We start from the raw sequence: 19189 nt of genomic DNA, 5'->3' as shown, positions 1-19189 counted from the left end.
TAGTGTCTAGATGTGTATACTGATACTCAAGCGGGGTGGGAGGGGGAAACAAGGGGGTGCATACTCTCAGTGAAAGCCTAAGGGGATATTGATAGATGCTATGACACACTGAGTTAGAAGTTTACTGTGACTTTAAGATATGAGATGCTGCATGCGGTGTACACATATGATGATGTGGGATGTTGTTACATCAACTATTGTGGAATTTTTAGTATACCTATCAGGGTCAGGGGGTGAGATATAGGATGTTATTACACCATGTTTACACACATATGACAGCTGGGTGTACACAGGTGTATATGCCGGCCCTATCCAGTAATCTTCTACTGTTTAGATCTTGTTCCCCTTTTTTATATGTAGTCTTCTCCTCTTTTTATATACAGTCTTTTTTATATACAGTGCTTATATCATGAATATTAGGAGATACCGGTATAAGAGCAGAAATGATTAGGATCAGCTAATCCTGAAATAGAAGGGCCAGGATATCAGTAACGGAATCCGTATAGTGACAGGCTCTCATGAATATGTATTAGCAGTATGACATGGCCTAATGCTGTCTTATGATAGGTAGTGCATAGATGTCTATGAGGATAAATGTGCGGCGAGATTGGCGTGCGTCCAGCCCCTGATGAGTCACACCCCGTGACGAAACGGGTAGGGCGGAGCTTGGACGCACGCACAGACGATCAGGAAGTGAAGCTATTCTACTACAAACGGCTGGCGGACGCGCTGATGCGGTGCAGTATTATGTTGTGATATGCTGATTATCAAGAATTTACATTGTAAGCAGAATGTTTTAGCAGGCTTTTAACTTTAATAAATAGGATTACGCTATGTTCACTTTTATACCGACTCTAGGAATTGTTTTATTGATGGCAATGGCTGCCGGGGACTATGTCTAAAAGCAAGAATACTGCGGGTGAGTGGCTAATTCATAGGGAGAGCTGGTGGTAGTCCTGGTGCGTTTGGGGCTCACTTACAGTTTCTGGTAGTGTGTGGAACTGCACTGAGGGTGAACTAACATCTACGTTACACCCTATGTTTGCCTCTCTGTGTTCTTTGTTTCCGTATATGCTGAAAAGCCATAAACAATCATGTCAGCTTTTCTGAAGTGGGATACCTCCTAAATAAAAGTTACCAGTTTGACAAGTGCAGAATTCCTTGTTTGCTTAAAACAAGTTAGCTGCAAGCCTTTGGTTTTTGTTCAATTGAACTCCTAATGTAGCAAAACTTATAATACGGGTTTATCATTCAGCAGTTTAGTGTTACATTTGAACATAAATGTCAGAATTGGAATTGGTCATGGAGAATTTATGTGCATTATAATGTGGTTAATGAACTTTAAAACTGCACAAGACTGGATTTAATTTTAATTTGAAATGTTGCTTCTAATTTAAGTGAAGTCCTTTGGGTATGAAAAAGATTAAACTGAAACCACTGAAACTTTCAGTATAACTTCCTTTAAATAATGGCATTGTTTGATATCTTTTGTATTAGGTTTTCATTGTCTGAGCTTTCACAAGCACACAACATGTAACAGCTTACTGCTCAGAGGAGTGACTGGATAGTATACTGGTTAAGAGCTGCCTCTAACACAGGAGACCAGGGCTCATATTTCGGCTCCTGTTCAATAAGCAAGCACTTATTAACTGCTACTGAGCGCACCCTAGTGGCTGAAGTTCTGGCGACTCGAGTCTGCCAGGAGAAAGGCGCAATATATACATGTTCTGTGTCTTTACTGTTTACGAACATTGTACACAATACAAAATATCTTCATAACACAAAGTCTGGATCGCTAAAAAAAATAGCAACCACGAATGTGCTTGTATTGCATAAAATCCATTTAATTCCCATCATGCTGCAAAAAACAAACAAAAAACCCCCCAAACATTAGGATAATGCAAAATATCATAAATTGTCTTGCATGTTGCGCTTCATGCAAAATGACACATTTCCATTGTTTTAAAATGTGAAAAATGAAGTAGGTCTTTTTTTCTTCTTAAATGTGTTAGGTGTAAGCTAAACATATTGGTCATGATTCACTAAGACATGTCTAGTAATCCCCAAGGATACCCAGTGGGGATATCAGCAGTCAACCAGCAAACCCAGACTGGATTAATTAACAGTTGTCTGGCACAAAGTGGTTAGGATTTGCCACTCGCACTTGAGTCATATCAAATCATTATGAGGTTTGCTGAGAGGTATGTAAATTTCTAGTTGCATAACAACAGTTGAATGCTTGCATTCATAACAAGAACTTTTTTTTCTTAGCAAATTCAGTACTGTCTGAGTTCCGTCATGTATTTGTTTTGTTTTGCAATAACGTTCAAATCTATTTTTGTAAGAAGTACATTTACATTATGCAAAAGAACCTTCAGGTACATTCATACTTACAAACCTTATTAAAAAGAATCTGTAGTGTGAAAATCTTACATAAATAAACATACCAGCCTGTTTGTTGTCTTCTCCTAGCCCCCTCTGTGACATTTTCATTGCTCCCCGCTGCTTTCATGGTTATAAAATCACAGTTTTATTCATTGTTTTTGTAAACAATGAATTTGGCCGCCAAACAGGAAATACATCATCAGAGCAGGTGCCTGTTTGCAGAAGCTCCTCTCAAACGTGATTTGATTGCTGGAATGTTACACCACTTGTTGCCTTAGCTGCTTGTATGAGCTCTGAACTGATCTTTCTGCACTCACAGCTGTTCACAAGGTCACAGCACCTGAGCCTGCAGATGCTGGCTGTGAGCAGAGACCTTGTCTGACTCATACACACAGCACACACACAGAGCCTGCAGGGGGCATGGAGGAGGTGTGTATAACTTCTCCCTATCAGTGCATTCCTCTCTGCCTCGACAAGGCTTAACAAAGGAAAGATGATTCGATTTATTACAGAGACAGTGCAACTAGAAAAGGCTGCAGTAATCCAGACCACATTAGAACAGGTGCAAATTATAAAATCTTAGCGTAGAGCACCCTTTAGTAACTAGAAAATGTTGATCTTATCTTTTAACCTAGCATATTAGATTAAACAAGGTAGTGAGAGGGCACCGAAGAGGGAATAGAAGGTTTTAGGTAGGTAGTTTTAAGGCCCTTTAAAGAATCTAAAAACAGTTATCAAAAGGGATCAAAAATCATAATGTAGTTGCAATGTCATTGCTTAAAATCACCCGGTCACCATTTCTAGTTAACTAAACTGTGGTAAGCAGAATAATGTGTGTAAAATCTTATTGCATGATGAGTAGAGCAGAATCTAATACATTACTGGCAAGGCATTATGCTCTACTCATTGTATTTAGGACTATGCCAACCCTGTGAGCAGAAGACCCTCAGGGATGAAAACCACTTCCTGCTGCAGTGCCCCAAATATACTGCAATCAGGAAAACTTACTTTAAGAAATTGATGGAACTATTCCCAGACTTTATCACATTAGAAGATGAGAGAAAAACATATATCTTACTGGGAGAAGAGGAATCCACAGTGACAATCGTTGCACACTATGTCACAGCATGCCGCAGACTGAGAGGAGCATAACGGAACTGTAAACCTAAAAATGTCCACATACTGCTTAGCCATTGTCACCCTACCATGTCCCCCTTTTCCCCTTGCTTTGGCAATGCATTTATGTATCTTGGTCATGCCAATAAAGCTATCTTTAATTTGATTTGACTTTTTTTTATAATAAGTACTGTAAAATACAGTTTTAGTCAAAGGACAAATTTAAACCAAAGACAATAATTTAATACATAAGCAAAAATGTATCAGTTTTTACTGAATCATGCATCATAATCTATCATAGTAAATACCTAGGACATTAACATAGAAAATGTAAAATGTATTAAAAACAAGATATGTTCTGCCTATACACAAACACTTAAAATTATATTTTTAAACTGTATAATAGAAAAATGTGATAGAGAAAGAAAAAAAATACAATTGCATTAAATAGGTGGGGGTGTCACTTATGCCATTATTTTTACCCAAAGCATATTATTTCAACTCCTGTGTTTTTTACATCTATGTTTTAGTGCAATGGTAATTACAGAAAAATACTTTTCCCCTCTAGTCTGTTACTTTTCCATGAGTTCTAATAAATGTTGTGTCCTATTTTTCTGTACATCTGTCTTACATATTTTTATTCCTGCTGTTAAAGAGCTGAGTGATTTTCTACATTGGTACATTATTCATTCAGTAGCTCATCCATTTTTTAATGCTAACTCAACATGTAACCTGCTGCACTGGATAAATAGGAGAGTGATCGGCTGACTGCTAAGCAGTTTTGTGTGCTACATACATTTTCCTTGTTATTTCTCCATATTGATTTTTATTTTAAATAGAAAAAAACGAAATATTGGTTTCTTGATATTAATTTTACATTTTTTTTCTATTTTATTTTTAATAAATGAAAGTGATATACATATTTTTTTCTGCCTACATATCATTTTTAATCAGTCTGTTGGTACATGGAGAAAGTCTAATAATTTTTTTCCACTTTTATTAAACAAGCCCAAACTGGGTTGAATGAAGATGGAGGTTATCTGGCTTAAAGGGAACCTTAACTGAACGGGGGTAAAGAGTTTGACTTACCTGGGGCTATTACCAGCCCCCTGCAGCAGTCCTGTGCCCTCGGCGCCGCTCTGGAATCCTCTGGTCCCCCGCTGTCACTTAGTTTCGTTTTTGACGACTCACCAGTCGCCAGCCGCCATGCGTATTATTGGACGCATTCACCAATGCAATTAGCGCTATTGCGGACCGCAACGCGTACAAAAATACGCGTTGCCGCATTCCGCACACGTAGATGTATTAACATTTTAAAAGGGTGTGATAACAGGTGAAGAATCCTCACCTGTTACTGCTATCCGGCTTTCCCACAATTTACTATTTGCATTCAAAAGTTTTTATCATATATGGATAGATAAGAAAGCAGCAAGTTTCATTCCTTATCTCATGTGAAACTTTAAAAATAATTGTCTTAGATCTCTCAGGAGGCAGTTGCTCCCCAAGATGACTCTGATTTCAAAAGAAGCTATAATAGTCATTTATAGAGATGGCCCGAACCTCCGATTTTCAGTTTGCGAACTTCCGCGAAAGTTCGGTTTGCACGAACTTTCGCGAACCGCAATAGACTTCAACGGGGAGGTGAACTTTGAAAACTAGAATCATACATTTATGCTGGCCACAAAAGTGATGTAAAATATGTTTCAAGGGGTCTAACACCTGGAGGGGGCATGGCGGACTGGGATAGATGCCAAAAGTCCCGGGGAAAATCTGGATTGGAGGCAAAGCAACGTTTTAAGGACAGAAATCACATTGAATGCATAATTGCAGGCCTAAAATGCTTTAAAACATCTTGCATGTGTATACATCAATCAGGGAGTGTAATTAGAGTACTGCTTCACACTGACACACCAAACTCACTGTGTAAGCACCACAAACAGCTGTTTGTTTAGTGACGGACGTGTTGGACTGGTGCGCACCATTGTGGGAGTGCAGGCCGTGGTGGTTTTCAAACCCATATGGTTGCCGGGCTGTGGTAGCTCACTGATAGATCAACAGTGACTGTCCAACTGTCCAGCTGATCACATTTGGTCTGTCCACAATGAAGCAACGACCTTATTATCTTTGATGTCCCCCCCCCCCCCCCCGAGACACTCATATAGCCGGCGGCGCTCATGGCTTCATTGTGATATGCAGGTAATGATCACGAAGGGGAATTGGCACATGTACATGTCTTTTGTTTTGTTGTTGCAGCTGCAGTGCAGCCAGAAAAGTTAGGCAAGCATGTACAGCAGCCTTAAAAATTCAAGAATCCACCTGGAGTCCTGGACCCTGTTGGTGGAGGCGGAGAAGGCAAGCGGCCTGCAGGCAGAGATGCTGTGTGTGGGGACTGACTTAGTCTTCAGTCGTGCAGTAGCCCTCCGTGATCCATTCCTCATTCATTTTGATAAAGGTCGTGACTTAGGCGACTTCTCTTCTCAGTAACTATGCCTCCAGCTGCACTGAAGGTCCTTTCTGACAGGACGCTTGCGGCAGGGCAAGAGAGAAGTTGTATGGCAAATTGGGACAGCTCTGGCCACAGGTCAAGCCTGCGCAACCAGTAGTCCAAGGGTTCATCGTCGCTTTTCGCCTGCAGGCAGAGATGCTGTGTGGGGACCGACTGAATCATGGGGCAGGCAGTCACACGGCGTGCAGGCAGAGGTGCTGTGTTTGGGGACTGACTTAGTCTTGGGGCGGGCAGTGGGCCTCCTGGATCCATGCCTCATTTATTTTGATAAAGGTGAGGTACTGAACACTTTTGTGACTTAGGCGACTTCTCTTCCAATCTCAGTGACAATGCTTCCAACTGTGCTGAAGGTCCTTTCTGACAGGACACTTAAGGCAGGGCAAGACAGATGTTGGATGGCAAATTGGGACAGCTCTGGCCACAGGTCAAGCCTGCGCACCCAGTAGTCCAAGAGTTCATCGGTGCTCATAGTGTCTACATCCACACTTAAGGCCAGGTAGTCGGCTACCTGCCGGGCCAGGCATTGGTGGTGGGTGGATCCGGAAGCGCTAATGTCCGCATGTCCGATATCACCATGAGATTGCTGGAGCATCCTGTCCTTGCCTGCGTGGACATGGGAGAAGGATTACTGGCAGTGTTACCTTTTATTCTATTGTGCTGTGACATCACCCTTAAACGCATTGTAAAGCATAGTTGCCAGCTTGTTCTGCAAGTGCTGCATCCTTTCTGCCTTCTGGTGAGTTGGTAACATGTCCGCTACCTTGTGCCTATACCGAGGGTCTAGTAGCGTGGCCACCCAGTACAGCTCATTCTCCTTGAGTTCTTTTATAAGGGGGTCCCTCAAAAGGCTGGACAGCATGAAAGACGCAATCTGCACAAAGAGAGTATAGTGTGCATAGTAAACACATGGAACACTTCAAATGCAGGTAGTGAGCAATGACATCAATTCTGCATCTGAAATCTTCCATGGCCATTGTGCACCCTCTGCTCTCTTTGGGTTGTCTCTGACATGAGGTCTGTGAGTGATGGGAAGGTGATGGTAGTGGTGGCGCAGCACGTGGAAAAAAAAGGGCAGTCATGGTGCCTAAGGCACTGCTGGGTCATGCCCAAGCCATGAGTGCACCCCTCTAGGTACGCCTCTGGCTCTGGTAGCACCACTCATGTTAAAGGAAAATGCCATTTAAATGAAAAGTTAAGCTATACCATTAATTAACTAGTTTACCTCTAGGTTCGGAGTCTGGAAAAATATAGACATACATACATGCATACATACATTAATTTACATCATAGATTAACTTCCCAACGACCGCGTCACCCCAATGGGTGGTGGCTCCCCCAGGATCCCCCACACGGTTGCTCCCCCAGGACCGCCTAACACTGATTGGCGTCAAGTCCTGGGGAAGTGCTTTCCCGGATATTGAGTGCGCAGATGCACGTGCATCTACGCTTATATGATGGAGCTCTGCTCCCTCATCAGTCTCCCAGCATCGAGCGCCGCTAGGAGACTGTTAGATGGCAAAACCGCCGTCTATTTACACTGTACAGTGCTGCAATCTATAGCAGCGCTGTACTGGGGACAGCCGTGTCACATGGCTGTCCCCTTGGGAAGCAAGAGGCTGATGCCTATGACAGCCGATCACACTGATTGGCTGGTGAGGGGAGGGAGGGACATGTAAATATAAAAAGGGTTAAATTTATTACAAAAAAATAAATATTTATATATATATATATATATATATATATATATATATATATATATATATATATATAAATATGGTCCTCAAGTGGTTAAGCATATCTCAACCCAACAGCAAGAAAACTCCAAATTATATAAGGCCAGTGTGAACAGCCATTTTTCAGTATCTTCATCTTCAAAAAACAGTGTTAAATATTTTGCTTATATTTAACATTACAACAAACACTGTTGCCAGTGACTCTTTATTTAAAGATGTATTTTGATAGCACACCATCCTGCAGCCACACATTTTCACAGTGATTGCTTACTGTTTGTAAGTCATTTGGGACTGCAATCTGCTTACAGTGAAATGATAGCTATAGAAGTACAGGTCTAAGAGATGAAGTTCATTTTAAAAGCATGCTCACAACATACATATCAACAAGCAAAACATGACAGATTGGAGTGTTCCTTTCTTAGTAGCAAATGGAAAAACTATTGATTGCTTTTAAAGTATGTCATTTGGCATTTCATGCCACAGTACTTTAAAACCTTTTACAGGAGCAAAGGGAAATATGTTTCATAGGTTATGGTCTATATGACACAAAACATTTTGCTTTGAAATATATTGAATAAAGTCACTTGCAGAGACTTTGCTGTAACTTTAGAAAAATAGAAAAATCAAGAGTACTTCTGCCTTATTTTTCTTTTCATGCATACTGTATTTTAGGTAGAGTGTGTAGAGTTAGTTGTTTTGCATGTTTTCCAGTCTTCCCTGAAATCTGACAGCCCAGCAGTGAGATTCCCCTCCACTAGGATATGCATCTTGACTCTCATGTTTAATTTTCGTGCAGTTAAAGGATTTACTTGGGATTGATTCACAAGGCTTCTCTGTTGAATGATTGTGTGTGTGTGTGTGTGTGAGTGTGTGTGTGTGTGTGTGTGTGTGTGTATTTGCGCGTATGTTTTGTTCATTAGTGAAGAATCCCTAGTATTGTGATTATGAATCAGGGTGGAATGATTTAACATACTTGCAACCGAAATCTGCTTCAAATAGGACCTGTTTCCCATCCTCAAAAGAGTAAAAAAACTGGTACATCCAAAGTAATTTTTTATTGGTTCCATTTTAAAAGCATATGGGCAATGTTTCGGAGCCATGCGGGGCCCCTTTATCAAGGCAAAATTTGCTCACAGGCAAAAACCTGTCTGCCGCTGTGTAAGAGTTACAGTAGGAGAAGTGGGAGACCGCTCCTGAATACACTCGCTGCACAGCCATGTGTTTTCACTGGGCGACTGCTAAATATCATTCACCAAAAATATTTTTACTTTTCTAAGAAATACAGAGACTAGCAATAGCTGTGTTGTCAAATCTCACATAAAACATAAACTCACCTCTGCTAATGGATAGGGATGGACAAACTTGTTCGCTGGAGAGTGGTTCCTGGTGAATAATGACTGTGTGCCATTCATTCTTTACTGTGAATTTTCAGTCCAAAATTTTGCAATCGCATTTAACATTTAAGTCAATGGCAGCCAACTTTAGTGGTTAATAGCAAGCCCCCATAAATGCTAGAATCACCAAATTTGGAGAGAATATTAAGGAGAGCAGTGGGGGGAATAACAGAGAAATAAAAAAAAAAACAGTAGTTTTTGAGAAAATCAATTATGAATACTTCAAAAAATGGTTTTAATGTATTTTTAAAAGTATTTTTCTTTACATTTCCCATCACTGATGACTAACAGCAGAAATATCAATAGTGTTTTTCCTGGTATCACTTTTTAGGTTATTTCATAGTTGATTAAAAAAACACGTTTAGAATATCCTCATACCATATGAAAAAAAATCCACCTCCTACTTGACGAAACCCCTATGACAACTCTTGATATTATCTGCAAAATTAAAAATCCTTACATGGGATAAATATGCTCCATGAACGTCCCGAAGGACAGTCTACATGTAGCTGCCATGTTAATATTTTATACAGAACTTTTGGTTTCTTCCTCATTTTTCTCAGTCAATACCACCAAGTCTCCCTTCATTGAGTCAGAGTGTTTACCAGATTTAGTAGATCCGGCTATGACATGCTTGTGATAGATTTGTAATGCCACTCCTCCTGAATCAGCAACATATCCACTACTAAAGCATATCCACACTAAACCAGATGTCCCTCGCCTCCTGATCAATTCTTCAGGCGCTAGGAATGAGCTTCTGGTCTGCATGCAATCATTTTTGTGAGAAAATATCAAAATTTGCTCTCCAATATTCTGTAAAAATTGCATTGTAAGCATTCTGTCTTATGTATTAACCCCCCTGGCGGTATGAAACATTCCGCCAGGGGGCAGCGCAGCAGTTTTTTTATTTATTTATTTTCTTTAAAATCATGTAGCGAGCCCAGGGCCTTCGGCGATCAGGAAATCCCGTTCAAAGAACGGGATTTCCTGGAGGGCTTCCCTCATTGGGAGTCCCGATCCACCCCTCGGCGCTGCCTGGCACTGATTGGCCAGGCAGCGCACGGGGTCTGGGGGGGGGCCCGCTCGCCGCAACGGATAGCGGCGATCGGGCGCGAGCCGGCGGCGATCAGTGTGCTGGCGCAGCTAGCAAAGTGCTAGCTGCGTCCAGCAAAAATTTTTTTATTTAAATCGGCCCAGCAGGGCCTGAGCGGCACCCTCCGGCGGCTTACCCCGTGTCACACACGGGGTTACCGCTAAGGAGGTTAAAAGTCTCACCCTATTTTGTTGGATTTTACTGATTCTCTGGAATGGATATTTGCAGATTTCTGTCTGGACCAGCAACACTGTTCTACACTACAGTGTGGTCTCTTCCTCACCAAGGATAATCATATGAAGTTTTCTTCCCTGACATTGATTATGTTATTATCATGAGATGCAAAGATATCTGGGATATGAACAATACACACAGCATACAGTACCGTCTTCACATGAACATAATATGCCACATAAAGCATTTATATCCCCTTACACATCAAAAAAAAAAATCTGTACCTGCAGACAGAGCAAATCTTCAAGGAGCTGCTGCACACTGCACAAAAGTGCCTTGATGTCTTTAGTATCAAACAACAGGGAAGAAGAGAACTGAAGCCTTGGTAAGTGAGTGACAGAGGTGATGAAGACATGACTAGAGGTCTGAAATTTAGTATTGTTAGGCTCTCCAAGGTATAGGTTAATCTTCTGTAAAGTATGTAACTCTTATTGTAACCTGGATCTTTATGTAATGATCTCTCTTTTCTCTGTGAAAGATAAATAACGTGAGTGTAACATTTTCTGACCTTGTAGTCTTTTATTACATTTATTATCTGCATCCATTTTTTTCATCTAGCCATCTTACTTTTATACTCTTTTTCTCTCTGGAACTGCAGCTTTTACTTTGAAACATCCAATTTTTTGTGCCATTGTTCCTGGCAGGTGTATAAATAATTAACTGTGTGCGTGCTGTGCATAGCTCTCTCCTGCTTAGTTCCACTTTAATCTTCCTCACCTTTCATATGTTAAGCTAACATCTCACCAGTGCGGCTTTCATTTCAAGCCTCTCTCAACAGAGTTGCACAGCTCTTACTCTGGCTGCTTCCTGCTGTTCTTAATGCACAAGCCATTCATAATTAGATAATTTCATGCCACAAACCACAGACCTTGCTTTTGTGTGTTATGTTTTTGTCTGATTTCATTAAAAATAAAGCCTTTTAAAACTTTAATCCCTTCACTTTTTATATTAAGTAAAGTCTGTGACTTTACTTTTGTGCACGTAGATTTATTTTGAATATTCTTTCCGCAATGCCCAGGGGTCAGGATAAGGCAACATATTGTGATCATGTTTTCTGATTAGTTTTTCCATTTACAAATAGAATAAATCACATTCAGTAAAAGGACCTTTTTTTTGGGTAGTAAACTGTTTCATCAGCGCATGACAAAAATATCATTCCATCTTAGCAAGAATTTCTTATAGAAGAACATTACTTGAGAATTTTGGGTGATGAAGAAGCTAAATGTTTGAAGTACTAAAAGCACACCTGAAGTTTGCCAAAACATGGTCGGATAAAGTAGCCACTGCTGACCATCCTTCTGCTGCTCATTGTTTTCAAGGTCCCTTCCGTTCCCCATTCCAGGACCACCCTGAAGACAACATGAGGAATGAAGAGTGTCAGCCCACTGTGGGCCTAAATCACAATGTATTTCTTCACTTTAGGGGTACTTTATTACTGAAAGTAGATGTTTGCTTTAACCCTCCTGGTGGTTTAAAAAAATCCGCCAGGAGGCAGCAAAGTAATGTTTTTGAAATTTTTTTTTGTCTCGCTACATGATAGCCGCTGCTCAGCGGCATCCCCCCAGCCCCTCCGATCGCCGCCGGCGATCGGAGATCAGGAGATCCCATTCAAAGAACGGGATCTCCTGGAGGGATTTCCCCATCGCCATGGCGACGGGCAGGATGACGTCAAAGGGGACTCCCATCCACCCCACAGCGCTGCCTGGCACTGATTGGCCAGGCAGCGCACGGGGTCGGGGGGGGGGGGGGGCGGCCGTGGCGCGACGAATAGCGGCGGATCAGCGGGTAGCGGCGGCGATCGGATGCTACACGCAGCTAGCAAAGTGCTAGCTGCGTGTAGCAAAAAAAAAAAATTATGCAAATCGGCCCAGCGGGGCCTGAGCGGTGCCTCCCGGCGGCATAGCCCGTGCTTAGCACGGGCTTACCGCCAGGGAGGTTAATATACTATACAGTGCTGTTTCCATTGAGTGGAAAATAATTAACCTGAAAATAATGTATAAAAAAATCCATGTTGCTTTTTTTTTCTCTTTGTTTTTTCTGTATTCCAATCTCAGCCCCCTTCTTCCTTCCTTGTATGGATTACCCTTTGGTGGGCCTAATTTACTAAGTAAGCTCCAGGATGGAGGTAACTACATATCAGAGTACATTGATGAGCAATTTTGACCAATCATGGTGGAAAAAACCTAGTATAATGTCAGCCATAGGGCACCCAGCTACAGTGCTGAGGTACTGGCTTACTGTCACATTGTAGCTGCTATGGTGGACTTCTGTAGGTGTCTTAAAGTGTCTTGAGACCTATGGAAGAAAAGCGCTATAGAAATGTTATTGTATTGTATTGTATTGTATTAAAGACTCTATGGACATCCAAAATTTGAGGAAAGTAGTCAGTCATATATAGCTGTGCATGTGTCTGTCATTCAAATTTTTAAAACATGAAAACATGCAATTTTTGTGAAAGATTCATGAAAACTTTATTTTGTAATAGTGAGCTCATATACCCACTTGCCACACATAAATGGCTATTTATTTTTTAAAGGTCTCCTTTAACCTCCTTGCCGGTTATCCTGAACTCAGTTCGGGTTAACCTGCGCAGGAGGATTGCTCAGGCCCTGCTGGGCCGATTTGCATAATTTTTTTTTGTTACAAGCAGCTAGCACTTTGTTAGCTGCTTGTAACTTCCGATCGCCGCTGCTCGCCGCCGATCCGCCGCAATCCACCGCGCCGAGCCATTTCCCCCCGCCCCAGACCCCTGCGCTGCCTGGCCAATCAGTGCCAGGCAGCGTTGAGGGGCGTATCGGGATTCCCCATGACGTCCCGACGTCCATGACGTCGGTGACGTCATCCCGCCCCGTCGCCATGGCGACCGGGGAAGCCCTGCAGGAAATCCCGTTCTGAACGGGATTTCCTGCATTCTCTGATTGCCGAAGACGATCGGAGTGGGTGGGGGGATGCCGCCGCTCAGCGGCTATAATGTAGCGACCCCTCGGCTCGCTACATGATTTAAAAAAAAAAAAAAACTCCTGCGCTGCCTCATTGCCGGAGGAATTGAACCGGCAAGGAGGTTAATGTCAGATACCTATCATACTGGTCATGAAAGTTGTATACATAAATCTTTCTGCAATACAGTTTGCATACATTGTTGTATAACATTATATGCTATTTGTTATTGTAATGCATTAACACTACAAATCATTCGTAATCTAGGCAATGACCATGTCACCCCAGTAGAGTTATGTCCAAGTCTCCCTATAATTGTGAGCCTCCCCGTATAGCCATGCACACCTCAGTATTTCTGTGCCCAACTTTATAGCTATGTCATGCCAAAGAAGCAGGGTGCAGAGAAGCATGTGTTATAGCTTCTTGTCTCTGCACTCACTGCAGTCCTTATTTTACTGTCTCCTTCACTCTCCTGGAGTCTTACCTCTTCTTGTGTCTACATCTCCTGCAGATGGCACCTGTGTCATGGAAGAGGGTCGCCAACAGGAGATTGATGTGAGGAGAAGAAAGTCTCTGGGAGAAAAAGTCAAATGGGAGAAGAGAAATAGCAGTGTGGGAATAGGGATGCTTCCCCGAGGTGTGAGCAGGCAATACCTATAGTTATCAGGCAGCTCTGTGATCCACAAAGAAAGACTGCAAAACAAATAAAAGAGTCCTCTGAGAGACTATATAGTATGTAAGAGTCACTGTCCTATCCAGGGCAGGTCTCGCCTGGAAGATATTGGCTGTCAGCGGTGTCCAGCCAATATTAGTGTGTGTCCCCTTTAAGAAGCCGTGAACCAGGCTCTCCGGATGGACTTTCAAGGTAGAGGGTCCGCAGTAAGTGATTGGTGCTGGTCCCAGCCGGTGGTATCGTCGGCAGCAGGCAGGTGTATATTACAGAACGGCAGCTCTCCTCTGCATGGTGATACAGCGAGAGAGCGGCTCCAGGGTGTACACAGCACCGCCGATTGCTCTGGCCGGGAGGAAACAAATGTCTAGCCATTGCTGGACAATGCAGCGGCTTTCAAAGGATAAACTTGCGCAAGGCTATGAGAATGTTTATTGGATAGGAGATAATGCTTTTCCCCGGAGGAACGCCCTCCATTTCTTTAGATAAATAAAAAGCAATATGGTGGTTGCCACATTTACAAACATAAAGGCATGACATATTTCAAAAATTGACCAATCGGCATGAAGTGGGATGGATTAATCGCATTGAACTTTATTAGGTGGGTCAAGGGGAGGGGAAGGGGAGTAGCAGGAAGGGGTGGGGAAAGATGATGCTGGACAAGATTTTATTGGCGGGACCCAATATCTTCCAGGTGAGACCTGTCCTGGTCTGGATGGGACTGTGACTTTTACGTACTGTTTAGTCTCTCAGGGCACTCTTTTTTGTTGCTTTGCAGAAATGGAAGAAGAGGGACTGCAGTATGAACTCAGACAGGCAGAAATAAATACCCTTGCCTCGTTGCATAGCAGTCTTTGGATCAGGGGCGTTCCTATTGGAGATCGGGGGCACCTGTGGGCACTAGGTGGGGGGGTATATGCGGCACCCGCAGTGCGGCATGGAAAAATGGGCGTGGTCATGCAGTGAGTGGGCGTGGCCATGGGTGGGGCCAAATGTACATGAACTTAGCAGCGGTGTAAGCTACAGATAACAGGCCTGCCCATCGAAATATTGGATGGAGCCCCCTGTTCTTTATTTAGATAATTTACAATCAGTATAGGCATAGATCAAAGATGTATACGCACATACAATTTTGATTGGTCAATCACCGACCAATTTTACCACCCCCATGCAGTAAGTGGGTCAACAGACAATGAATTTGATGAACAGAGCTAAAATTGGCTATCCAAAATTGTATGTGTGTACCAGGCTTTACAGCTAATACTGTACATACTGAAAGTAGCAGGGAAAAGCCTACAATACAGCTGGTTTACAATCAGTAAAGGCACAGAGTAACACCCTATACTGTACACACTGGAGGTAGATCAGCACACAGTGCAGGCACTAGAGACCAGCTTATACTGTCATACTGTAGGCAGCAGAGATCAGCACACTCTTTTTTGTGTTGCTGGCTCGCCGAAAAATATGAGGGTTACATTATGTGGCGCGCACGCCACGCCGAAACATAGGTGTGCCCATGGACCAGAATGTGGATGTGGTCACGGGTGGAGACAAATTTACATGAACTTAGCAATGGTGGGAAATTAGATTAGGACAGTGGTGGCAAACTTTTTGGAGGCCGAGTGCCCAAACTGCAACCCAAAAGTCATCGCAAAGTGGCAACAGCAATTTAAACTAAATAATGTACAAATGTTTTAACACATACATGAACATTATAGAAAATCAAAGTTGAAAATGAACTGTGAAGATAAACAATTTCATCCATCCTACTCCCGAAAAAATGTATTCATTTTTTTAGAACCTCCCAGTTTTATTTCCTGTTTTAAAAAGCTAAAAAAGTAGGTTTAATGCTATTGTCTCATATGATGATGAGTCAGCTTTTCCCATAGTCTCGCATTTAGCAATCATGTGACCCCCAACAAGACAAATTCAACAATCAAGAGGCCCCTATCAAGACAAATTCAGCAATCATGAGGCCCCCAACAAATCATGAGGCCCCCAACAAGACAAATTCAGCAATCTTGAGGCCCCCAACAAATCATGAGTCCCCCAACAAGACAAATTCTGCAATCATGAGGCCCCCCAACAAGACAAATTCAGCAGTCATGGGGCACATAAATAGACAGCATTTTACATAAATAGGCAGAATGCCCACTTAATATGGTAGACACCTCTCACCTGGCTTCTGAATTCTCCGCTACTGGCTGCTGTGCCTGGCAATACTGTTTTTGGCTGGATTGGGGATGATGTGTGGGCTGAAAGGCCTGGCAGTGATGCTGTGGCCTGGCTGGTGGTGATGCTGTGGCCGGATTGGCTGGTAGTGATGCTGTGGCCGATGCTGTGGCTGGGTTGGCTGGCGGTGATGCTGTGACCTGGCTGGTGGTAATGCTGGGCTGTGCTTGGCTGGTTGAAGTAAATGCTGGCCTAACTGTTGGTGATGCTGTGACCATTTTGACAGTGATTCTAGGCTGGTTGGCTGGTGGTGATGCTGGGCTGGCTGGCCTGGATAGTTTAGGTAGCGACAGGTGCCCCCTAGTTTAGGTAGCGCCAGGTGCCCCCTAGTTAAGGTAGCGCCAGGAGTCCCCCAGTTTAGGTAATGACAGGAGCCCCCCAGTTCAGGTAGTGACAGGAGCCCCCCAGCTCATGTAGTGACAGGGACCCCCAGGTTAGGTAGTGAGTGACAGGGGCCCCCAGATTAGGTAGTGAGTGACAGACGCCCCCCAGGTTAGGTAGTGAGTGACAGCCCCAGGCTAGGTAGTGAGTGACAGGGACCCCAGGTTAGGTAGTGAGTGACAGGGACCCCCAGGTTAGGTAGTGAGTGACAGGGACCCCCAGGTTAGGTAGTGAGTGACAGGGACCACCAGGTTAGGTAGTGAGTGACAGGGACCCCAGGTTATGTAATGAGTGACAGGCGCCCCCCAGGTTAGGTAGTGAGTGACAGGGACCCCCAGGTTAGGTAGTGAGTGACAGGCACCCCCAGGTTAGGTAGTGAGTGACAGGTGCCCCCCAGATTAGATAGTGAGTGTCAGGGACCCCCAGGTTAGGTAGTGAGTGACAGGGACCCCCAGGTTAGATAGTGAGTGACTGGGACCCCCAGGTTAGGTAGTGACAGGGACCCCCCAGGTTAGGTAGTGAGTTACAGGGACCCCCCAGGTTAGGTAGTGAGTGACAGGGACCCCCAGGTTATAAAGTGAGTGACAGGGACCCCCAGGTTAGGTAGTGAGTGACAGGGACCCCCAGGTTAGGTAGTGAGTGACAGGGACCCCCAGTTAGGTAGTGAGTGACAGGCCCCCCTCACCTGACAGACAGCCAGAAGCATGTCAGACCTCGATCAGCAGGCAACTTGACCAGTTAGAGCGGGCGCCGGGTGCACCACACTGTATATGTGGAAGTGATGTCACTTCTGCATATCAGCGGTGTCCGCTAGGTCCTAGCGCCAGCTCTAACTGGTCACCCGCTGATTGAGGTCTGACACTGCTGGCTGTCTGGCAGCGGGGACAGCGAGGGGGGGGGGGTAGAGGCGGCCGGGGGAGACATTGGGGCATCCCTGGAAATAGATTGGGGGCACCCCAGGACATGTTGGGGGCATGGATCCACCCAAAATAGGGCTAGCGACTCCCATGCTTTGGATGCCACCAGGAAAGCTGTAGAGAAAAGGCCCCTGTATATGAGGGAGGGTAGGTAAGAATTTCTGCACCCCCCTTCCACAACCCCCCTGGGCTTCTCCCACAATAGCTAATAACAATGGCTACAGTTGAGTATGCAAAACACATCAATACATTGCCAGAGCATATAACCAGTCATTTTCCCAATAGTGTCTGTAATACAATTAAGTGTGATAATATTTAAGACATCTTACTTTTGTCATTGAATGTACTCATGTCATGTGTAGTAAGGAGATACAGTACTTAATAGATATACTGTATATATTGTTATGGCGATAATATATTGCTAATTACAATTTGTTTTATGTGCAGTTTAACTTTGTGGGCAAGTTACTTGGACCAAGAGGAAATTCTTTAAAGCGGTTACAAGAAGAAACTGGTGCAAAAATGTCTATCTTGGGGAAAGGTTCTATGAGAGACAAGACAAAGGTAGCTACGCATTGATACTTCACTCACTATAGATGCTATTTGCTCAACATAACATAACATAACTATGTGATCTTTCAATGTTTTGTACAGTAATGAGCCCTATACAGTCATCTTCTATCTTGAAATTAAAGGGGATGTCCAATCCAAAATCATTGGATTGTGTGTGTGGGACGATTAAGAGAGGAGGGGTTTGGTTGAGATGATACTGCTGGTGGGTGTCACCACTGAGGAGATTTCAGCTCACTCCCTGCCCCCATGAGATAAAATTCCTCCCTCTAGTGAACATTCTCTGTATATTCCCATTGAGAATCTCCTGGGGTCTGGTCCCGGTGTCAATGGCTCTTGAGTAGAGATTCTTTATGAGAATACATAAAGAATAAACAAAAGATAGAGAAAACATTACAATCAGTGTCACTAAGGCATGGAGTAATTATATTCAAAAGGGATATAGAGAACAATAAAAACAGACAGATATTCTAACCTTTCCCTAATCTATCTCATAAAAGATTGGCTGTGATTCTACTTTAAAGTGAACTAGAAATAAAAAAAACTAAATAAGGTGGGAATTCGAAAAGACATATAAAACCAAATAGTTCCAACTATTACATTTGCTTTCACAGTGATGTCACTCAGGGCTGTCATAACTTCCAGCTTGAATATACAAATTCACGAACCAGGAATTTTTGCAAGCGTATTCATATACCAAACATCACACATACAGAATCCTGCTTGTTCCTTGTGAACAGCTAACCTTCTCAGTGGAAGAAGGTGGAGGGAGCAGGGCCTGACACTCCTCACCAGGAAATGATGCAGTAATCCGAAGCTATGGAACTTGCAGGGGCATCAACATTTATAAGTAATGCTATAACAATAATCTTATGGTGCTGGTTATCTTTCAAAGTACCAAATGTGATATGTGCATTGTTATTAATTGCTGCGATTCTGTTGCATGTAATTTCAGCTAAATGACCTTGTGGCCAACAGCCAGGTGGCTGAACTACTCGACAAATGAGCAGTTCAGCTGTCC

General features: G+C 43.2%; 1 protein-coding gene across 4 annotated transcripts in view; it reads left to right on the top strand.

Moving 5' to 3' along the window:
• The window catches only part of KHDRBS2 (KH RNA binding domain containing, signal transduction associated 2), a 588641-nt gene that overhangs the window by 144534 nt on the left and 424918 nt on the right, over positions 1-19189 (top strand). For all 4 annotated transcript variants that reach the window (XR_011031441.1, XR_011031439.1, XR_011031440.1 and 1 more), the window contains exon 3: positions 18046-18162. Coding sequence is in view for 1 of the 4 variants with exons in the window: in XM_068281437.1 (XP_068137538.1) it covers positions 18046-18162 (117 nt within the window). In the remaining 3 variants the exon portion in view is untranslated. The remainder of the gene's footprint in view (positions 1-18045; positions 18163-19189) is intronic.

The sequence above is a fragment of the Hyperolius riggenbachi genome, chromosome 4 (assembly GCF_040937935.1).
Source record: "Hyperolius riggenbachi isolate aHypRig1 chromosome 4, aHypRig1.pri, whole genome shotgun sequence".
Taxonomy (NCBI): Eukaryota; Metazoa; Chordata; class Amphibia; order Anura; family Hyperoliidae; genus Hyperolius; species Hyperolius riggenbachi.
This window is presented reverse-complemented; position numbering and strand designations above follow the sequence as displayed.